Consider the following 19128-nt stretch of genomic DNA (forward strand, 5'->3'; position numbering starts at 1 on the left):
TGATGCGGGAGAGCTGGATTTCGATCCCTGGGTTGGGAAGATCCCCTGGAGAAGGAAAGGGCTATCCGCTCCAGTATTCTCACCTAGAGAGTCAATCACAACTGAGTGGCAAAATGTTTTATTAAAATTAACTTAATTTATTTTTACTTTAGTCAATGAAGATACTAGAAAATTTTAAATTACCCATATAGCTCACATTATATTTCTGTTGGAAAGTACTTCTCCATCGACAAAGGCCTTTTTCTTTCCCAGGGTCATATCTACCCTAGGTCTTTTTCTTGAATTGTTCCTCTGCCTAGATCTTTGCATTGCTGGTTCCTTATCAGGTAGATCTTCATTTAAATGCTGTCTGAAAGTGACCTCCCACTGATCAGCCAGTTTAGAGTAACTTAATGACTTTGTCCTGCTTACCTGTTTCCTTGTCACTATCTTTTATTTTGTGTATTTCCTTGTTCTTTTATTCTGTAGCTCCCTACTCCCCCTCCCATAGTGCTTTGCATATTAGGGTACTTTGTAGATGTTTTTTTAAAATGATGAACAGCACTGGGAGAATAGAAAAGTTTTTTCTTCTGAAATCTTTATTAAGAAAGAAACTGAAATGCACTCAATTGTGTCTGACTGTGACCCCATGGACTGTAGCCTGCCAGGCTCCTCTGTCCTTGAAATTCTCCAGGCCAGAATACTGGAGTGGGTAGCTGTTCCTTCGCAACCCAGGGATTGAAACCAAGTCTCCAGCATCGCAGGCAGATTCTTTACCATCTGAGCCAGGAGGGAAGCCCAACTTCCAGTCAGTTGCTATCAGGAAGTGGTTTAAGGTCAGCTGTAACCCCACAGCCTGGAAGGTGGTAGTCAGAACTTGAACGTGTGAGGTAAAGAAAAAATTAATAGCAGTTACCTTTTTTCTCTTCCTAATGCATTTGTATTTTCCCTAATTGGGAGTGGGAGAGAAGAGGGGAGGAAGCAGGGAGCGAAAAGGTAGAATTTAATGCCACAGTGAATTGCTAAAGTTTTAATTCTGTATCTTAGCTCATAATGAATATTAGGTCACGTTCAATAAGTTTATCTTAGTCTGTCTATATTTGATTGTCTCAGATATAAATAGATGTTTTTTTCTCCTAAGTCTTTTTGATGAACTGATACTCCTATAAAACATACCTCCTTCACAGACTTTATGGATTTTAAATTCTAATTTTTAATTTTTACTTTGAAATAATTTCAAACTTAGAGAAGTCTTAAGAGAAGTACAGAGAACTCCCAGGTTCACCAGTTGCTAATATTTACACAGATTTATCAGTTGCTAATATGTTGCTACAATTGCTTTATCACTCCAACTATCTGTAGACACATTTTTAATTTCTGAATTATTTGAGAATTAGTTGCAGATATAATATATCTTAATATAGCATAACAACAATTCAGTTACCAAAGTTAGGAAATTTAGTACTGATTAAATACTATTATCTAATATATGCTTCATATTTGAAATCTACTCATTTTTCTAATAATGTGAAATAGGCATACAATAAGGAGGGTAGTTGAGCTATAACCTTTTCTCCCCTAGGGATGGTAGAAATTTGATCTTTTGCATTGCCTGATTGAAAATAGAATATAGCAAATATTTGGTCATCATGAGTGTTTTTTAAAATCCTCCCTTCTTTTTAATTTCTGAATTACTTGCTTTGAGTAGTGTTTGTGTAGGTTCATACAGAAAGGTAGGAATGGTAGCTTGGGAGTAAGTGACTTGATAAGTCATAATAAGGAACAGAACTTTTCCTTGTCTTCAGTTCATACCGATGATCCATTCAGCAGCCGTAATTTTCTAAGTCTCTGGCAAAAGAGGCCGAAAACATTTGAAGATAAAATTTATTGTCAGGTACACTTAACTTGGCTTGTGCTTCTTCCTAGCCCGTGACTGAAGACTTACTCAAACAACAGAAGTTGAATTCAAATGAGACTGGTACAACTCAGCAGTCTGTATCTGAGTCCCATCTGGCAGAACTCCAGGAAAAAATCCAGCAAACAGAGACCACCAACAAGGTATGATCAAAACCATGCCCTTGGGGATCACAGGGTTTCTTTATATTCTTAGAAGTGTAGCTCTTTCCTTTCTGTCTCAAGCGTTTTAGTCTGTTCTGCACAGATCAGAATTTCTGCTGTCTTTTAGGTCTGAGATTAAAACTTGAATATGGTTTTTAACTGTATAAGGTACTGAGACAAGAAGTTTATGCTTTTGATTTAACTTTTGGCCTTTATGTAGCCCATGGGTTTTAACATCTGCTTAGAAGAAAATTCCCACAATTTGGGATGCAGCACTCCTTGCTTGTACCCTTGTTGTGTCCTGTCATGTAGTAGATAGCAAAAGCTCCTTGGTCTTTGTATAAAGGCTCCATAGTGACTCATATGGACAAGTACCCCCAGCACGGCTGCTGTCATACAGAAAGCACAGCTCATGAGAGTTGAAGCAATTGAGTATTGAAGGAAATATTTCATATCTCCTGTTACTTTGTATTGCTGATTGACTTAAGACTTTAATGGTTACACTGTATGGGGGAAAATAGCAATGTAGCATAGCAATAGCAATAGCAATAGCATCCCCTAAGAAATCCTTTAAACCTAGATTTGAGGACAGATTTCATGGTTGCATTTGAGAGTAAAAGAAATCATTGACCTACCAAACTGTTTTTCTTTACTGAATTCAGATTCTTCAAGAAAAACTGAATGAAATGAGCTGTGAACTGAAGTCTGCTCAGGAGTCATCTCAGAAGCAAGATGATACAATTCAAAACCTCAAGGAAACTCTGAAAAGCAGGGAAAGTGAGGTAAAATGTTTGGCAATCGTGGACCTATGAGGAAATGGTTTTTCCTGTCAAAGTAGACAAGTATCCTGTAATCTGTAGAAATGGATATTTTCAGCCTAACAGATCATAGAGAAATTGTAGTGTCATCTAGATTGGTAGTTTGGAATAGTCCTGCTACGAAAATCTGTATAGGTGAGATAATAAGATAATGGAGTTTATACTTAGTTTGCTAACATGTTTGGTACCCCCTCTCTCGTTTGCAGACCGAGGAGTTGTACCAGGTGATTGAAGGTCAAAACGACACAATGGCTAAGCTTCGAGAAATGCTGCACCAGAGTCAGCTTAAACAGCTTCATGTATGTGAGGGTCACCCAGGACAGGAGGCGTCACTTGAGGATGTGCCGCTCTCAGCCACGGTCTTGATCTCGTTGGTCTTCTTGGCTGCTCAGTGCCGGCCCTTCTCGTGACGATGCGTTTCACTCTCTTTTCAGAACTCAGAGGGTACTTCCCCAGCTCAGCAACAGGTGGCTCTGCTTGATCTTCAAAGTGCTTTATTCTGCAGCCAGCTTGAAATACAGAAGCTCCAGAGGGCAGTACGACAAAAAGAACGGCAGCTGGCTGATGCTAGACGATGTGTGCGGTTTGTAGAGGCTGCAGCACAGGAGAGAGAGCAGCAGAAAGAGGCTTCTTGGAAACATAACCAAGTAAATGATTAATCATTGTGTGGCAGTGTGTAAAGGTGAACTTTGCCCTGGTAATAACTTTTTATAAGGATAGCTTGTGTTGAATGTACTTAATCTAAGTAATTCAGTTCAACGGGCTGTGTTCTGGAAATACAAGAGTGACTATCACAGGCGCTTTCCTCCTCAGTTACTTGTAATATAGTATGAGAGACAGTCATGGAGACAGTATTTCAGTGTGGTAAATACTGTAGAAGAGACATAGGCATCCTATGGGAGTATATAGTGTGGTAAATATTGTAGAGGAGGCATAAGGATCCTATAGGAATATATAGGGAGAGCTGGGGGAGCCAGGGAAAGCTTCACGAAGGAACATTGTCTAAGATTATTCTTCAAGGGTGGGTAAAAGTCAGTGAGACAGAAAAGCAGGAAGACCAACCAAGTGAGAGGAATGGCAGGCCATGTGTGCTTTTTTAAAAAAATTAAAACATATAATTCTTAAATAGTTTCTTGTTAGCTTGGAAAAAATGCTCCCAGTTCTTTTTTAAGAATTAAAAGGATGGGTAATAATCGTGTATCCTTGAGCTTATTGGTAAAATAAAGGATCCACGTTTACACTGGAATCAAATCCCACTTAGTGCTTATATAGATAGATCACTTTTAAGTCAAAAAGTAAGTATTGAATCATAGTATTAATACTCCCATCCACAGTTCCCATAGTTTCCCTCATCCTATTTGACCCGTGTAGTATTTCTTTCGTAATTTTAAGAATGGCACCTTTTGCTACTTTATTTTTTTGTTCTCTATGCCTTGAAAGTTTTAAGGCCTCCGTATCTAATGACCATGTGAAAATTTTAGATTATTTGAGAAAGGGAATCTGTTTAATTCAGGAATTGCGAAAAGCCCTACAGCAGCTACAAGGAGAACTTCAGAGTAAGAGCCAACAGCTTCATACCCTGGAGGCTGAAAAATATACTGAGATTCGCACCCAAGAGCAGCACATTCAGCACCTCCACCACAGTCTGAGTCACAAAGAGCAGCTGCTTCAGGTGAGTCCACAGAATGATTCAGCTGAAACTGGGTTCACGGGACACAGGCGTTTATGTTCATATCATCTCAAAGTGGCCACTTGTGTTGAGTACCTGCTACATGGAGAACTGAGGTGTGGGGACCAGGAGGATTCAAAAGAAATAGAAAGTAAATCCGTGCATGAACCAAGATGATAACCAGCAAGTGTAGGAAAATAAGAACTACAGACCTGAAAGACAAGCAGTAAATGTTCAGCCAATAGTTATTAGGCATCTCTGTGAGTCAGATACCAGGCCAGGAATGGGGAAGATGAAGAGAAGATATGTCTTCTGCTCCCACTGAAGACCTCTGAATATCTAGTTATTTAGGTGATAAAATGTAAGTTATAGGGGAAAAAATGGAAGACTGAGGAAGAGAGTGGTCAGTTCTACCACCTACTCTAAGATTTAGTCACATTGAATACCTTATACTTCACTGACCATATGATTTTTTTCATAATACACATACATATATTATACCTACATTTTTTTCTCTGACGGAAATACCCTACACAGCCTCTTGGGAAACTCCTAGTGCTTGCTTTAAGAGCAAACATAACCTCCTTCATGCAAACTTTAGTGACACCTTCAGGCAGAGTTAGACAGTGTGTCCTGTGTTCCCCCAGAAGATGTGTTTACATATACTCACATAGATCTGATGCGGAATTGTTAGCACTTCGTGTGTCTGTTATCTCTGCTAAACTGTGTTCCCCTTGAGAGTGATCACATTGTGTTTTTTATCCTGAAACACTACCAGATTGCTTGACACAGTGTAGGAATTCAGTTAGTACTAAGTAAAAGGAATAAAGGAAATTATTTCTTGGTCCTGTTAGGAATTTCGGGAGCTCCTGCAGTACCGAAATAACTCGGACAAAACCCTTGAAGCAAATGAAATGTTGCTTGAGAAACTTAGGCAAAGAATACAAGATAGAGATGTTGCCCTAGAGGTATGTTCCATAATTCTGCTCATGATGCTCTGGGTTATTCTGTCCCCAGGGGGACTATAGAAATGTGTGTTAACTGAATTTGCTGCTTTTTGGAGTTGGTTTTCTATTCTTTTATATTTGGAATCTTATTGAATAAGCGTAATCAGAATAGTGGCTCTTACGGAGCTTTGGGATGCTTACTGCTTGCAGCGGGCTATAGATGAAAAGTTCTCCAGCCTAGAAGAAAAGGAAAAAGAACTGCGTCAACTTCATCTTGCCATGAGAGAGCGAGATCACGACTTAGAGAGGCTGCGCGGTATCCTCTCCTCCAATGAAGCTACCATGCAGGTGAGAGCAGACTCCGTCCTGACTTGGCATCCCTCTCCCACTCGGATTCTAAGCCGGAAGCATCACCCCTTCCATCGTTTGCTGAAAATCAGGATATTCGTTTTATATATTAAAAAATGCAAAACCAAACAAAAATAGCAGTCATTAGTTCTGTTATCATAGACTATGGAGTGAGAAGTTTTAGCACTTCTAGTATGAACTTTGTAGGACAGGGCAGTGAATACGGATTCATAGTTCTAATTTATTTCTAATCCTTGTCAGTGTTTCTATGCTTTTATAGAACCATTGCTCAGATGCAACTATTATATTGTATTTTTCTCATTAATATTATGTACATGTCTGTGTATAACCACAGTCAAGAGTTCTTATTTCTCTTATTAATATTTACTCTCGGCTATTTTGTATATTTCTTTTAGATCTTTAATATCTAACCATCTGGAACTTCTTGAAAAAGTTCTTCACTTCCTCCAAAATACTTTATTTAGAACATACATGATCTATCTCTCTACAAACTAGATAAGAGTTTCTTATAACAAAAAATAGACTAATATGGCATTGTTAGATTAGATACAAAGTTTTTCCTTTTGCAACATAAATTGATAAGATAATATAGGAGATAATGTCAAGGTGGGTCAGGTCTGTTCATGCTGAGGAGCGTGGGGTGGCTCTTTGACTTAGCAACTGCTGTCTCTATGACTGTAGAGTATGGAGAGTCTCCTGAGGTCCAAAGGCCTGGAAGTGGAACAGTTGTCTGCCACCTGTCAGAACCTCCAGTGGCTGAAAGAAGAAATGGAAACCAAATTTAGCTGTTGGCAGAAGGAGCAAGAAAGCATCATTCAGCAGCTACAGACATCTCTGCATGACAGAAACAAAGAAGTAGAGGCAAGTATTTAGTTAACTTACGGGCAGTCGGTTTAGTGATGACATAATCTCAGTCTTGGATTAGGACTCTTAAGGTCTGAGAGGCTGGTGACCCAAGTGTTTAATTCCATCCTGTGCCTGGGCAGGTCATTGGCTTTCATGGGAATTTTTTCCCTACACCTCTAAACTCAAGGGGACAATTATCTTTCTCAAAGAAGTTATGTGAGAATTAATGAGATCTAAAAAATATACCCACAGTATGATAAGTAACCTTTGTTATGGTGCATATGCTGTGTCAGGCACTATTTTAAGAGCTTACTGCTACTGCTTAGTTGCTTCGCTCATGTCTGACTCTTTGCAACCCTATGGACTGTAGCCCACCAGGCTCCTCTGGCCATGGGATTCTGCAGGCAAGAATATTGGAGTGGGTTGCCATGCCCTCCTCCAGGGGATCTTTCCCACCCGAGGATCAAACCCTGATCTCCTGCATTGCAGGCAGAGTCTTTACCACTGAGCCACCAGGGAAGCCCCGTTTTAAGAGCTTAATGGATATTAATTCACTGAATCCTTACAAACCTATGAGGTACATACTGTTATTCCTCTTTTAGAGTCAAGGGAACAGACTTCTGAAGTGAATTAACTTGTCTAAAGTGACATAGCTAATAAGTGGTATAACCAGTGTGCAATCCAGATGGTGTGGCTCCACAGTTTTAACTACCATGTATTACCTCCTAGTATAGACTTGGGAGCTACATCACCGTGCTTATAAAAACAATGCTTGTTGTTTTTTGCAGTTTATCATTGTGTGTTCCCCTATAAAGTTAAACTGGGGAGAAAATAAATGAACTGAGTACCCTTTTATCCCCATCTAATATTATTACATGCCCTGAGCATATAAGGAAAGGACTTATTTTAGAAAACAACATGTAAGTTGCCATTCTAAGTTTTTTTTTTTCTGTATTATTAATGTTCATTCCCTGAGTGTGTATTGACAGTCTTTTATGTGCAAGGCCTATGCTAGATCTGGGGCAACAAAAATGAGTAAACATCATACTTGCTGTCTCTTCTGTGATAGATTCTTTTAAGCCCTTTGATGTGTATTAGAGGTAATTCTTTCCTCCAGAACTTACAGTCTCTCTCCTGTATTAGGATCTTACCGCAACATTGCTCTGCAAACTTGGACCAGGGCAGAGTGAGATAGCTGAGGAGCTGTGCCAGCGTCTACAGCGGAAAGAACGGATGCTGCAGGACCTTCTGAGTGATCGGAACAAGCAAGCGGTGGAATATGAAATGGAGATTCAGGGCCTGCTTCAGTCCATGAGCACCAGAGAGCAGGAGAGCCGAGTAAGGACTAATGCACAGGCTGGGAGAGAATCGCCCTGCACATTTATAGTCCACACTACAGAAAGCATTAGACCCTTGTTACTTGTAAAATTTATGTTGTCTTAAGTCCATTCTATTAACTGTTTTTCCTTCAGCCTATTGACTCTATAGTTTTACATGAATCATCAAGTGAAAGTCACTCAGTCGTATCCAACTCTGTGACCTCATGGACTATATAGTCCTTGGAATTCTTCAGCCAGAATACTGGAGTGGGTAGCCATTCCCTTTTTCAGGGGATCTTCCCAACTCAGGGATCAAAACCATGTCTCCTGCATTGCAGGTGGATTCTTTTACCAGCTGAGCCACCAGGGACACCCATAGGAACTATTTCTAGAACACTTTGCTTTTGGAGGATGCCTAAATAATACATATCCCCACTCATTAAGTTCATTATGTATTGATAACATTTTCCTTTCCTTAATTTTCTGATCATTTTGACTGAAAGGAATATGGGATTCTGGAGTGTTTTGATTTCGATTCTAAATTATCAAGACTTGAGTGATATTTTGTTTCTACCCAAGATATGAGGAAGCTTATTCTTTGTACATTTTGTCTTAATTCATGTAAAATCTGAGTTATCTTAAGAGGGAAGAAAAGATTTTTTTCAAAGCTGTGATGAGAGTAAATAATCTCACAGTAATATGGGATATAGATAGTAATTTCAAAATAACAATGCACAGATATTTCAAAAGCAAATTCTTAATTTATCTTCATTTCCATATATCTTTCTCCTAAAGGCTAGAGTCTGGTATAGTTGGCTTGTGCTACATTTCAGGGACCAGTCACTCAGAATTCCCCCTAGTCAGTTTTCAGAGGGAAATAGATTCTTATCATTTGCCTATGTTATTTGACCGTAATAGTCTCTAATGCTTCCTTATAGTATGGAATGGTTATATTCCACTCATCCAGTTCTCAGGCCCACTGAAGTAAATACACATTTTGTTAGAAACATGCTGCTTTGTGCTGCAGAAACTGCTTTTAGAATGGCCTAACAATTATTGTAAATTATTTAAAAATTTAGCAGGAGACTAATGAGTCTTTGAGTTTTCTTTTTCACCCTTTTGTCTTATTACACTTAATATACACTTTGTCTTATTACACTTAATATACACTTAATATACACATATATGTTGTGTATGTGTTGGTAGTAAAATAATGGAATCTAAGAGATGCCTGAAATTACAAAAGATCTTCAGCTCAAGGAAGAGTAGTGATTGTATTCTTCTAGATGTGCTTCTTGAATTTTACATGCAGAACAGTCCCTCAAATAGCTTTTGAAAAACATAGCCTCAAAAATCTGCATTTTTTACCAGCTTCCAGATGATGGTGATGCTGCTGGTCCGTGAACCACACTTGGAGGAGTGGTGCTAAAAGCAGCATTACTAGAAAAAGAGTCAAGCCAGTTAGATCATATGTCTGACACAAGATATCTTGTATATTATTTACTCTGTTTCTTCCCATAATCTAACAGATTTTTATTAGGGCAAATTAATAATGTACTGTTACCTCTAAGATGGTTATGTCCAAACCCCTAAAGAGTCTGAATTTTTCATGCTAAAACTAGAAGGTTATTCTGTTATTTCTCTTAGAAGTTATGACGAGGGCTCCACTTCTTATTTAAAATAGTAGTAATTCTCACCAGAGATAGTTGATGCTATATCTGACATATCCGTCATCTTACATTCTTAGTAATTTTAGTCTTAGTTTATTATTTCTGGATTTTCTGATTAAATGCAGACTTTCTATGTGGTGTGCATGCTAAGTTGCTTCAGTTGTGTCTGACTCTTTGTGACCCTGTTGACTATAGGCCACCAGGCTCCTCTGTCCATATGGATTCTCCAGGCTGGAACACCAGAGTGGGTTGCCATGCCCTCCTCCAGGGCATCTTCCCAACCCAGAGATCGAACCCATGTCTCTTATGTCTCCTGCGTTGGTGGGCAGGTTCTTTATCAATTTTTTCCTTATTGTGCCATCATGTGTCTTAGTAAACTATGGGATTTGAAATGAAATAAACTGGTGTGATTTTGAGGTCCAAATTCTCCTGGTCATGTGGTCTGATAAAAATGTTTCTGTGTGATTTGTTCAATATCTAGGTCTTGAGTGCCTATGTATTGAGTGCCTTCTATGGGCCAGACCCTGTTGTGGGAGCTTGGGATTCAGCACTGAATAAAACATCACAGTGCTTGCTCTTAAAAAACTTTCATCCAGTTGCAGGTGTTGGGGGAGAGAGAGACAATAATAGATATATTGATTACTGGTAAATGCAATGTAAAAAAAGAATGTGGCAGGTCAGCAGAAATTGGGAGTAGAGATGAGCTTGCTGCATTTAGGTAGGAAATGCAGAAAAGGCCAGTCTGAAAAGTTGAAATTTGGCAAAGACCTTGATAAAGGAAATGGCAACCCATTCCAGTATTCTTTCCTGGAGAATTCCATGAATCAGAGGAGCCTGATGGGCTACAGTTCATGGGGTCACAAAGAGTCAGACACAACTGAGTGACTGACACTTTCCTAGACACTTTAAGGGAGCAAACCATGCAAATGACAAATGTTTGAGCAAAGACCATCCATGCCAAAGGCACATGTATCCCCAAGTGAAGAAAGACATCAGTTACCCAGTTCAATACATTACTAGCCTGGCATTTCTGGCAGAACCAATTTCAGATTAGTTTATCTATGATAGACATGTTGCATTCTGTTTTTCTGGTATTCTGTGTATGAGAGACTTTCTTTCCACTGCTTGACTGTTTTTTCCTGTAAAATGAAAGTAAGGAAATGATTTCTTAGAGCCCCACTAACTTTTTTAAAAATGCTTTTAACAAATGACATCAGAACACAAATTTTGTTTTATTAGAGTCTCTCTCTCATGTTGTGTGTGATTTCCTTACTAGGCTGCTGCAGAAAAGATGGTACAAGCTCTAATGGAAAGAAATTCAGAATTACAGGCCCTGCGCCAATATTTAGGAGGGAAAGATTTCATGATGTCCCAAGCACCCCTGTCTAACCGACCAGCTGAAGTTACCTCCATCAGTCCCCATCTTGAAGAGCAAACTGGTCAAGTAAGAACTATAGACTTGTATAGATGTTTATGCCAGCTGCATTTTCTTTTTATATCTAAGGCATAAGTATGATACTTTTAATACCAAGTTGTGTGAGGATGTTCTAAGTCCTGTCATTGTGATCATGGTTTCTGTATCTTCCTAAATCCCCTGACTCTTCCAATTTTTAGGGTTCAGTGCATATACCCTCCAGAGATGAGACCACTTCATTGACTGCCAAAGGGGATGCTACCATACCCAGGTCCTCGTTAGGTAAGTATCAAATTTGATTTCAGTAAGGAATCTCTGTCTTTCCTTCTTGTAACACTCTGTTAACAGATTTGGCCAAGACTCGAATTCTCTTCCTACCTTAATGGAAAAAATAAGCTTGGATTCCACTGAAAGACTGAAGAGATGTCTATTCTAGGGAGAACTGACTTTACCTTACATTGAATTAAAGCTATTGTTCTGGCTATATGATTTGGCCCAAAGAAGCTGCATCCTAATTTTCCTTTTCAGATAGCTTTGCAGGGACTCAAGAATGCAGGAGGCAGTGTTTTCAAACCTGCCTGGCAGGACCATGGGGCTGATACCTTCTCCTGAGTATCTCTGAAGCAAGCTGAGGCTACTTACTGTACCTAGATATAAGCTACGTTACAGTATTAGGAAGAGTAGGCAGTGTACATTGAGTCATTTGCCAAGCTCTGCCCCATCCAAGAGGTGGTTGTAGGCCTTGAACTCCATAAAAGTAACTGAATTATATGTGAGGTGTAAGCAAAACTCAAAATGAATGCCTTAGATTAGTCTCAGAGACCAAAATATTAGGATCTGGAGAAGTGTTACAGAAACAGGGGCTCACCATGATTAGTGACTTGGTGACTATAGTGCTGATAGAGTGTTGTGGACTTGAAGAATTAACTTAAACAGTTTTTTAAATGATTTTCAGAATGTAAAAACTTTGTGTCTGTTTTATAGTATAGGGCATTGTGGAATTCATAGGTAAGCTGTGCAAGTAATCATTTTTTAGTGGGAAACTTTATTCTAGTCAAAGAGTAAAGATGCTGGATTTGTTTAATTTACTCCCTATTTACCTTTTTTAAAAAGCATCTTTCCCCAATTTATTTTGTAAATTTCAAACCTATATGAAAGTGGCAAAAATAGTACAGTGAATACCCATGTACATTTTTATTAAGATTCACTAACTGTTAAAATTTTGCCACTTTTGCATTATTTCTTGCATGTATGTGCTTGTACACACAGATGTAATGTTTTTTTCTGAACCATTTAAAAATTACAAAGATCATGTCACTTCATCCCTACATACTTCATTAAACAAGAGCAACCTCCTGGGTAACTGCAATTACCATGTTCAGTCAGTGTAGCATCTACTGTGCAGTCTATTTTCAGAGTTTCCGTTGTCCCTGTAATACTCTTTGATAGCTGGTTGTTTTCTTCCCTCCCTACTGTCATGGTTCTTCAGTCTCCTTTAATCTAGAACCATTTTCTAGCCTCTTTTGTCTTTTTTTGGCATTAGCAGTTTTTTCAATTAAAGTGTAGTTGATTTATAATGTTGTGTTTGTCCCCAGTGTACAGCAAAGTGATTCTATTGTATACGTCTTTCTCCGATTCTTTTGCATTATGGTTTACTACAGGTTATTGAATACAGCTCCCTTTGCCATACAGTAGGACCTTGTTGTTTATCCATTCTGTATATAATAGTTTGCATCTGCCTGCCCCCCATTCCCAATCCAGCCCTCCACCATCCCCGCTTGGCAGCCCCAAGTCTGTTCTCTGACACTGGCTGTTTAGTTTCATTCGTTTTGTTAGTATTCAGTTTTGGCTTTTTCTTCCTCATTATTGTTGAACTAACTTTACCCATCAATAATAAAACATTAAAATGGTTCAAAGCTCAAAAATATAGAAAAGTGTATTCAGAAGTCCCATCTACTTCTCTGTCCTTTCTCTCCTGTTCTCACTCATCCTCTGAAGGCAACTGGTTTCATTTCTGAGGTATCCTTCCTGTGTTTCTTTTTACAGAAGTAAGCAGATTAATCCTATGTGTATATGTAACATGCCTGTGTCCCCTTTTCCTAACATAAAACATACTCCGTAGATGTATTCTTTATTCTTTTCTAAACAGCTTGTTGTACTTAATATCTTAGAAATCACTCCATGTCAGTTCATAAAGATATTCCTCATTCTTTTTTAAAGCTATATATAGAACTTCATTGTGTGGATATACTGTACATATTCAATTTTCTTTTTATAGGCTTATAAATGGATTGCAGTGTTTTGTTATTACAAATAATGCTGCAAAGAACATCCTGTGTATATATGTTTTGTTGTTATTGGATTGTATCTTAGAATAAATTTCTCAGAAATAAGGCAGCACAGATCGTATTATGTTGATACTGGTTGTAAGCAGCACTATCTATTCATCTTTAGGAGACTTGGATACAGTTGCGGGGCTGGAAAAAGAACTGAGTAATGCCAAAGAGGAGCTTGAGCTCATGGCTAAAAAAGAGAGAGAAAGTCGGGTGAGTTTTCTAGTTAAGTCTAATTTCTAAGTTCCTATTTTTTTCTCAAAAGAGTTTTAAGTATTCAAGAGGGAGAGAACATATGTGTACCTATGGCTGATTCATGTTGATGTATTATAGAAACCAACACAACACTGTAAAGCAATCATCCTCCAATTAAAGGTAAATAAATTAAAAAAAAAAACTTTTTAAAAAAAGGAAAGAGTAAAATTCTCCAAGTATAATATCTGGGTCCAAATCCAAGTTGAGCCTTTTTTCTGTCTAGAGAAAAGTAGAAATTGCTTTATATTACATTATCTCACCAAGATGCTCTTGTTTTTAATAAATGAGGCTTATTAAAACTTTTTAAGTGCTGAAAGAACACAGTTTTCTTTACCCATGTCTAACTGGAATAAAATAATTATAGAGGACTTGTGAAAAAAATGAAGTGCTATATAATTGTTGCTTATAATTATGACAGATCCATGAAATTAGTTTTAGAAACATAGAACAAGAGACATTCAAGAAAGATCCATAATGTTTATTGAGAACTTGCTGTATGTTATGCACTGCACTGGGCATTTAAATTCGCACTAATACTTACAACTCTGCAAAGTAGGTTAATGTTGGCCCTATTTTATAGAAGAAGAAGCTGAAACACTGTTTTAAAAGATGAAGGAGAGGAATTGTTATGTGACTATAAAATACTAAAGCTACGATTTAAGCTCAGGTCTTCTGTGACTCAGCATGCTTCCTCAGAAGTCCTTTCCTGGAGCAGATAATTTTTCCCATCCATATGCTCTATTTCTAGCGACAGTTTTCATCATTTTCTTAGAAGAGGCCTCTTAGCCTTACAGAATCCCTTCCCCTTCTGCCTCCCTATACAACTAATTGTTTGTCCAACTTGGATGAAGAGAGAGGAAGCTTTAGGGCCACTGTATAGGGTTACAGGCTAAAACTAAAAACCTTTATGTCACCTTGGCCTCTACTGTAGAAGATCAGACAGTGTCATGGGTCCCTAAACTAAGTTTAGTTGGCCAGTCTGTATAGCTCCTCAGTTTTTGTTCCACCTCTTTCCCATAGTTAGATCTATAATATAAAACCTGTGTTCATATTTGTGGTGAAATTATCTTATTGTATTTCTTTTCATTACCATATCTCTCCTTACAAACAGAATCATGTTATATGACTCAAGTTTTGAGGATGTGAAATTGTGTGGCATTTTAAAAATACGAGTTTAAAAAAATCCCCTAGTTTCCCTCCTTTTCCAAAATTTCTGTTCTACCTTAGCCATTATGTTGTTCCTGTTTCTCTCACATACTCAGTTAAGACTAATGTTACTGCACTTCCCTGAGATCCCACATGCCATGCAGTACAGCCAAAAAAAAAATTAAAAAAACAAACCAATCTGCTATGTTTTGTAGTGCTAAAAAAGTAGAGGACATCATTAAAACTACATTACAGCTTCCTAGGAAACGTCCTTTGATATCACACGGTGTGGTTTATGGATCTGATCCAGTAGCTCACTCTTCATGTTCTAGTTTTCATTTGCACTATTGGTTGATAATAGATATGGAAAAGCATCTGCTTCAGTGTCAAAATGTAACCATGACACCCACTGTTTCCTCTGCCCACTGACTTCAGGGTTTCCTTCTCCACAGATGGAACTCTCCGCGCTCCAGTCCATGGTGGCTGTGCAGGAGCAAGAGCTGCAGGTTCAGGCTGCTGACATGGAGTCCCTGACCAGGACCATACAGATTAAGGAAGACCTCATAAAGGTCGTTCAAAGCTTTTGAAAGACCCTTGGAAATGATTGCAGCTCAGAATACCTTCCCCTTCAAACAGCACTTGAATTCATTGAGTCCCTGTGGTGGCTCTCATCTTCTAGGTCCAGGGCTCATTTGAGCCTCTTGGTGTTCCCAGATTCTCTCTGACTGATACCAGAGTGGCTCAGATTTCATGAAGAAGTTATTGTTGCTATCATGGCTTATTAATATCCCACTTAATGCATAGTAGATTATTTCAAGAGCATTTGTTCCTCTGCTGAATAGCATTTTTTTTCATTACTATTTTTATTACTAGTTTTTTGACTTTTAGGACCTGCAGATGCAGCTGGTTGATCCTGAAGACATCCCGGCTATGGAACGGCTGACCCAGGAAGTCTTGCTTCTTCGGGAAAAAGTTGCTTCAGTAGAATCACAAGGACAGGAAACGTCCGGAAACCGAAGACAACAAGTAAGCTATTGGAGTACAGGCCTTATTTTTACTGCAAAATAAACAGTGAACAAGATGTCGATTACTTACGATGGTGGCTGTTGCTAGAATTTCATCAAGAATCTGTGCTCCCAAGTTCCCCACCGTGGCCAGTAGCAGCCACAGGTGCTGTTTTCTAGCACGTGTGGTTCCATTGTAACTGCTGCCCCAGATCTGACCTTTCTTGAATGCCAAACTTGTTATTAATCGAAAGACCGGTTTACCTGTACTTCTCCGTGTCTCTGTTACCATGTCTATAGACACTACTCATCTCACTTCAAACTGGCTTTAACTCTACCAGTTCCCTTAAACAGATTGCCGGTCATGCATTATCACAGGTTGTCTTCTTTAGAGCACTTTACTGTAGCTCACAGTGACACCTGTCTGTGACTGATGGATGTCTGTTCCCCAACTAGATAGTAGGTTTATCCTTAGAACCTGGCACAGAGAAGGGGCCCAGTAAATATTTACTCAGTGGACGAAGAGCGCTTGTGAGTCCTGCTGTCTGTGTCCCTCTTGCCCTGTCCTTGCTTTGTCTCCCAATCCTCCCTCTTAGCCCGTCTCCTGATTCTGGCTTTGTTTTCTTCTTTCTTCTTCTTCCTCCCATAGTTGAAATCTGCCTTATAGAGTTTTAGAGATAAAAAACTTTATGACAAATATGACATTGACTTGAAAACTGTAGCGTACTATATAGAAAGGATGAGTCAGTAATGAGATAGTGAGCTGCTTGAGTCATAGTCCATGCTGATTCGTTCTTTTGATCTCTTTCTCAGAATTAACTGTGGCTTCGTGTTTCTGTTTGCGTGTTGCTTCACTTCTTTTTTACCCTCAGTTGCTGCTGATGCTCGAAGGACTGGTAGATGAGCGGAGTCGGCTCAATGAGGCCTTACAGGCAGAGAGACAGCTCTACAGCAGTCTGGTGAAGTTCCATGCCCATCCAGAGAGGTGAGAGAGTGACTGCATTGTTTTTCCTTTTATTCCTCATTACATGAAGATACCTACAGCTTACAAAGTGGGAAGAAAAAGAAAGTGGGCCATTACTGGGGTCCAATTTGTCATTCGTTTTGTGGATTCCTCTGAGCCTCAATGTCTGAATTAAGTCAGGAATACTGCCTGTTTCGTGTAGTTGTTGCAAAGATCAAATGAGAATACATTTCAGGTGTCTCAATTCGTTCCTTGCATGTAGTAAGAACTTGTATATTTCTTTCGTTTGTCTGCTCCTTGTCCTATTAAAGGCTGCTTCATTATATTATAATAATAAGAGAAAGAGTATAACGGGCCCTGATATTCACTGAATGTCACTGAGGAAAATGTATTTGTTGTTATGGCTACTATTACTGCAGGATTACTAATAGCCATCATGATGAATATGTTTTCCTGTACCTCTTAATTTTTGGTCATATATATTATTATCTTTCTGGTACATTTTCTGTTCTCTTTATTTTTTTTTTCTTGTTTTGCCTTCCCTCCTAGCCCCTTTCTTTCTTTCCTAATTTTTATTTTTGTTACTATTCAGCTTTCTCTAATGTATTGCTGAGTTAAATTTGTTTTCTTTCTCTTTCAAGAAAATGAAGGCAGAGGAAGGGTATGATAGGACCACTTGTGTTACTTGTTAAGGAATCTCGGACTCTCTGTGAACTGGATTCCTTCTCAGAGTACTGTGAAGTTTGGTTAACAAATGACAAAACATGTACCTTCAGTAGCAACCAACCCTACTTGGCTCAATATGAATTCAGTTTACAGTTAGTTTTCCCTGGGTTTTGGTTTTTCAGAAACTAACGCATTCAGTTAGAAAACGAAATTTCTCCTAGTAACCTTGTAGTGGTGTTAGCTAAATATTAGGAACTATAATTTTATGTCGGGTTGGCCCAGAATCTTGGATAAAGGGACAAACTTTACAGAAAGCAGACCTTGCTAGTCTACCAGCAATGAACACAGGTGCCACAACAAAGACCACATTCATTAATTGTATTCTAGAGACACAGTAACATGTGTCTCCTAGAGTCTCATGGCTCAGACTGGCACTGTTGGCTCTTTGGAAGCATCTATGGACTTCTTATGGGCTTCCCTGGTAGCTCAGTGGCAAAGAATCTGCCTACAATGCAGGGGACACAGGTTCGATCCCTGGGTCGGGAAGATCCCCTGGAGGAGGAAATGGCAACCCCCTCCAGTATTCTTGCCTGGAAAATCCCATGGACAGAAGAGCCTGGGGGGCTGTAGTCTATGCGGTCACAAAAGACTCGGACACGACTAAACGACAAGAATGGACTCATTACATTGATGGCTAATTCATTTTCCTTCTGTGTGTGGCATGTTTAATCAGCTCTGAGAGAGACCGAACTCTGCAGGTGGAACTAGAAGGGGCCCAGGTGATACGCAATCGGCTAGAAGAAGTTCTCGGAAGAAGCCTGGAGCGCTTAAGCAGGCTGGAGACCCTGGCCGCCATTGGAGGTGGGGAACTGGAAAGTGTGCGAGTTCATCACGAGCATGGCTTCTGAGCACTGGCGGGTCAGACTGCAGCCCAGGATGGAGACCCTTGTGTGCACTAACCAGAGAGCCCTGTTTGAACTAAACGGTGACTTACTAATGATAGAACTGGTACAAGTAGCCTCACCTGCAAAGTGAAACTCATTTTAGTCTACCTGTATTTCACTGTTCGTAACTGTCTCTAAGTTGAATGGTGGAGGTTACAAGGTATATTTGCACACTATAAATCATTCCATTTTAGTTTCCTCACCCCGCCCCTCCTTCTTTTCCCTCATCCCTTCTCTGGGCCAATAAAGTTTATTCCTCCCCCACTTTCACAATCCATTTCATATATTCCATATCATGTCATAAATGCATGTGTGTGTATTTTTTTTTGCCATTCAATCAACTGCTCTTTGAGTGAGAGCAATTTTTTAATCAAAGGTTCAAGATGCGAGAGAGAATGAGAGTCTGTAGAATGACTCTGCAGAAATGGTATAATCCTTAGAAGGTAATCAAAGCTAAGACTTGCAGCAGTAGACTGAAAGTATTGGGAAGGCCAAGTTAAAGAGCAGAGGCAAAGACTGTTAAAACATTTATAGTAAACCTTTACCTCTAATATTGTTTCAGAGTTGATTATTGAATGACAGTGAAAAGAGATTAGATGCAGATTAAATTACATTAATTTTTTTTTCTTTAAACCAAGCGTATAATATTTAGTCAGAACATAACTTTAAGAAAGCTCCCAGGTCTGTCAGGGTGAGAATTCTCCACATAAAATGCCGATTTCAAATG

At 39.0% G+C, this 19128-nt stretch overlaps 1 protein-coding gene across 50 annotated transcripts in view; it reads left to right on the top strand.

Moving 5' to 3' along the window:
• PDE4DIP (phosphodiesterase 4D interacting protein) overlaps positions 1-19128 on the top strand; it is a 204784-nt gene that overhangs the window by 130370 nt on the left and 55286 nt on the right. For all 50 annotated transcript variants that reach the window (XM_060413545.1, XM_027973777.2, XM_060413529.1 and 47 more), the window contains 16 exons: positions 1906-2037; positions 2700-2819; positions 3062-3154; positions 3290-3502; positions 4369-4527; positions 5379-5492; positions 5682-5819; positions 6522-6701; positions 7830-8024; positions 10952-11119; positions 11290-11371; positions 13544-13635; positions 15276-15392; positions 15712-15849; positions 16700-16812; positions 18191-18318. In XM_060413545.1, the coding sequence (XP_060269528.1) occupies positions 1906-2037; positions 2700-2819; positions 3062-3154; positions 3290-3502; positions 4369-4527; positions 5379-5492; positions 5682-5819; positions 6522-6701; positions 7830-8024; positions 10952-11119; positions 11290-11371; positions 13544-13635; positions 15276-15392; positions 15712-15849; positions 16700-16812; positions 18191-18318 (2182 nt within the window). The remainder of the gene's footprint in view (positions 1-1905; positions 2038-2699; positions 2820-3061; positions 3155-3289; positions 3503-4368; positions 4528-5378; positions 5493-5681; positions 5820-6521; positions 6702-7829; positions 8025-10951; positions 11120-11289; positions 11372-13543; positions 13636-15275; positions 15393-15711; positions 15850-16699; positions 16813-18190; positions 18319-19128) is intronic.

The sequence above is a fragment of the Ovis aries genome, chromosome 1, assembly GCF_016772045.2.
Source record: "Ovis aries strain OAR_USU_Benz2616 breed Rambouillet chromosome 1, ARS-UI_Ramb_v3.0, whole genome shotgun sequence".
Lineage (NCBI taxonomy): Eukaryota > Metazoa > Chordata > Mammalia > Artiodactyla > Bovidae > Ovis > Ovis aries.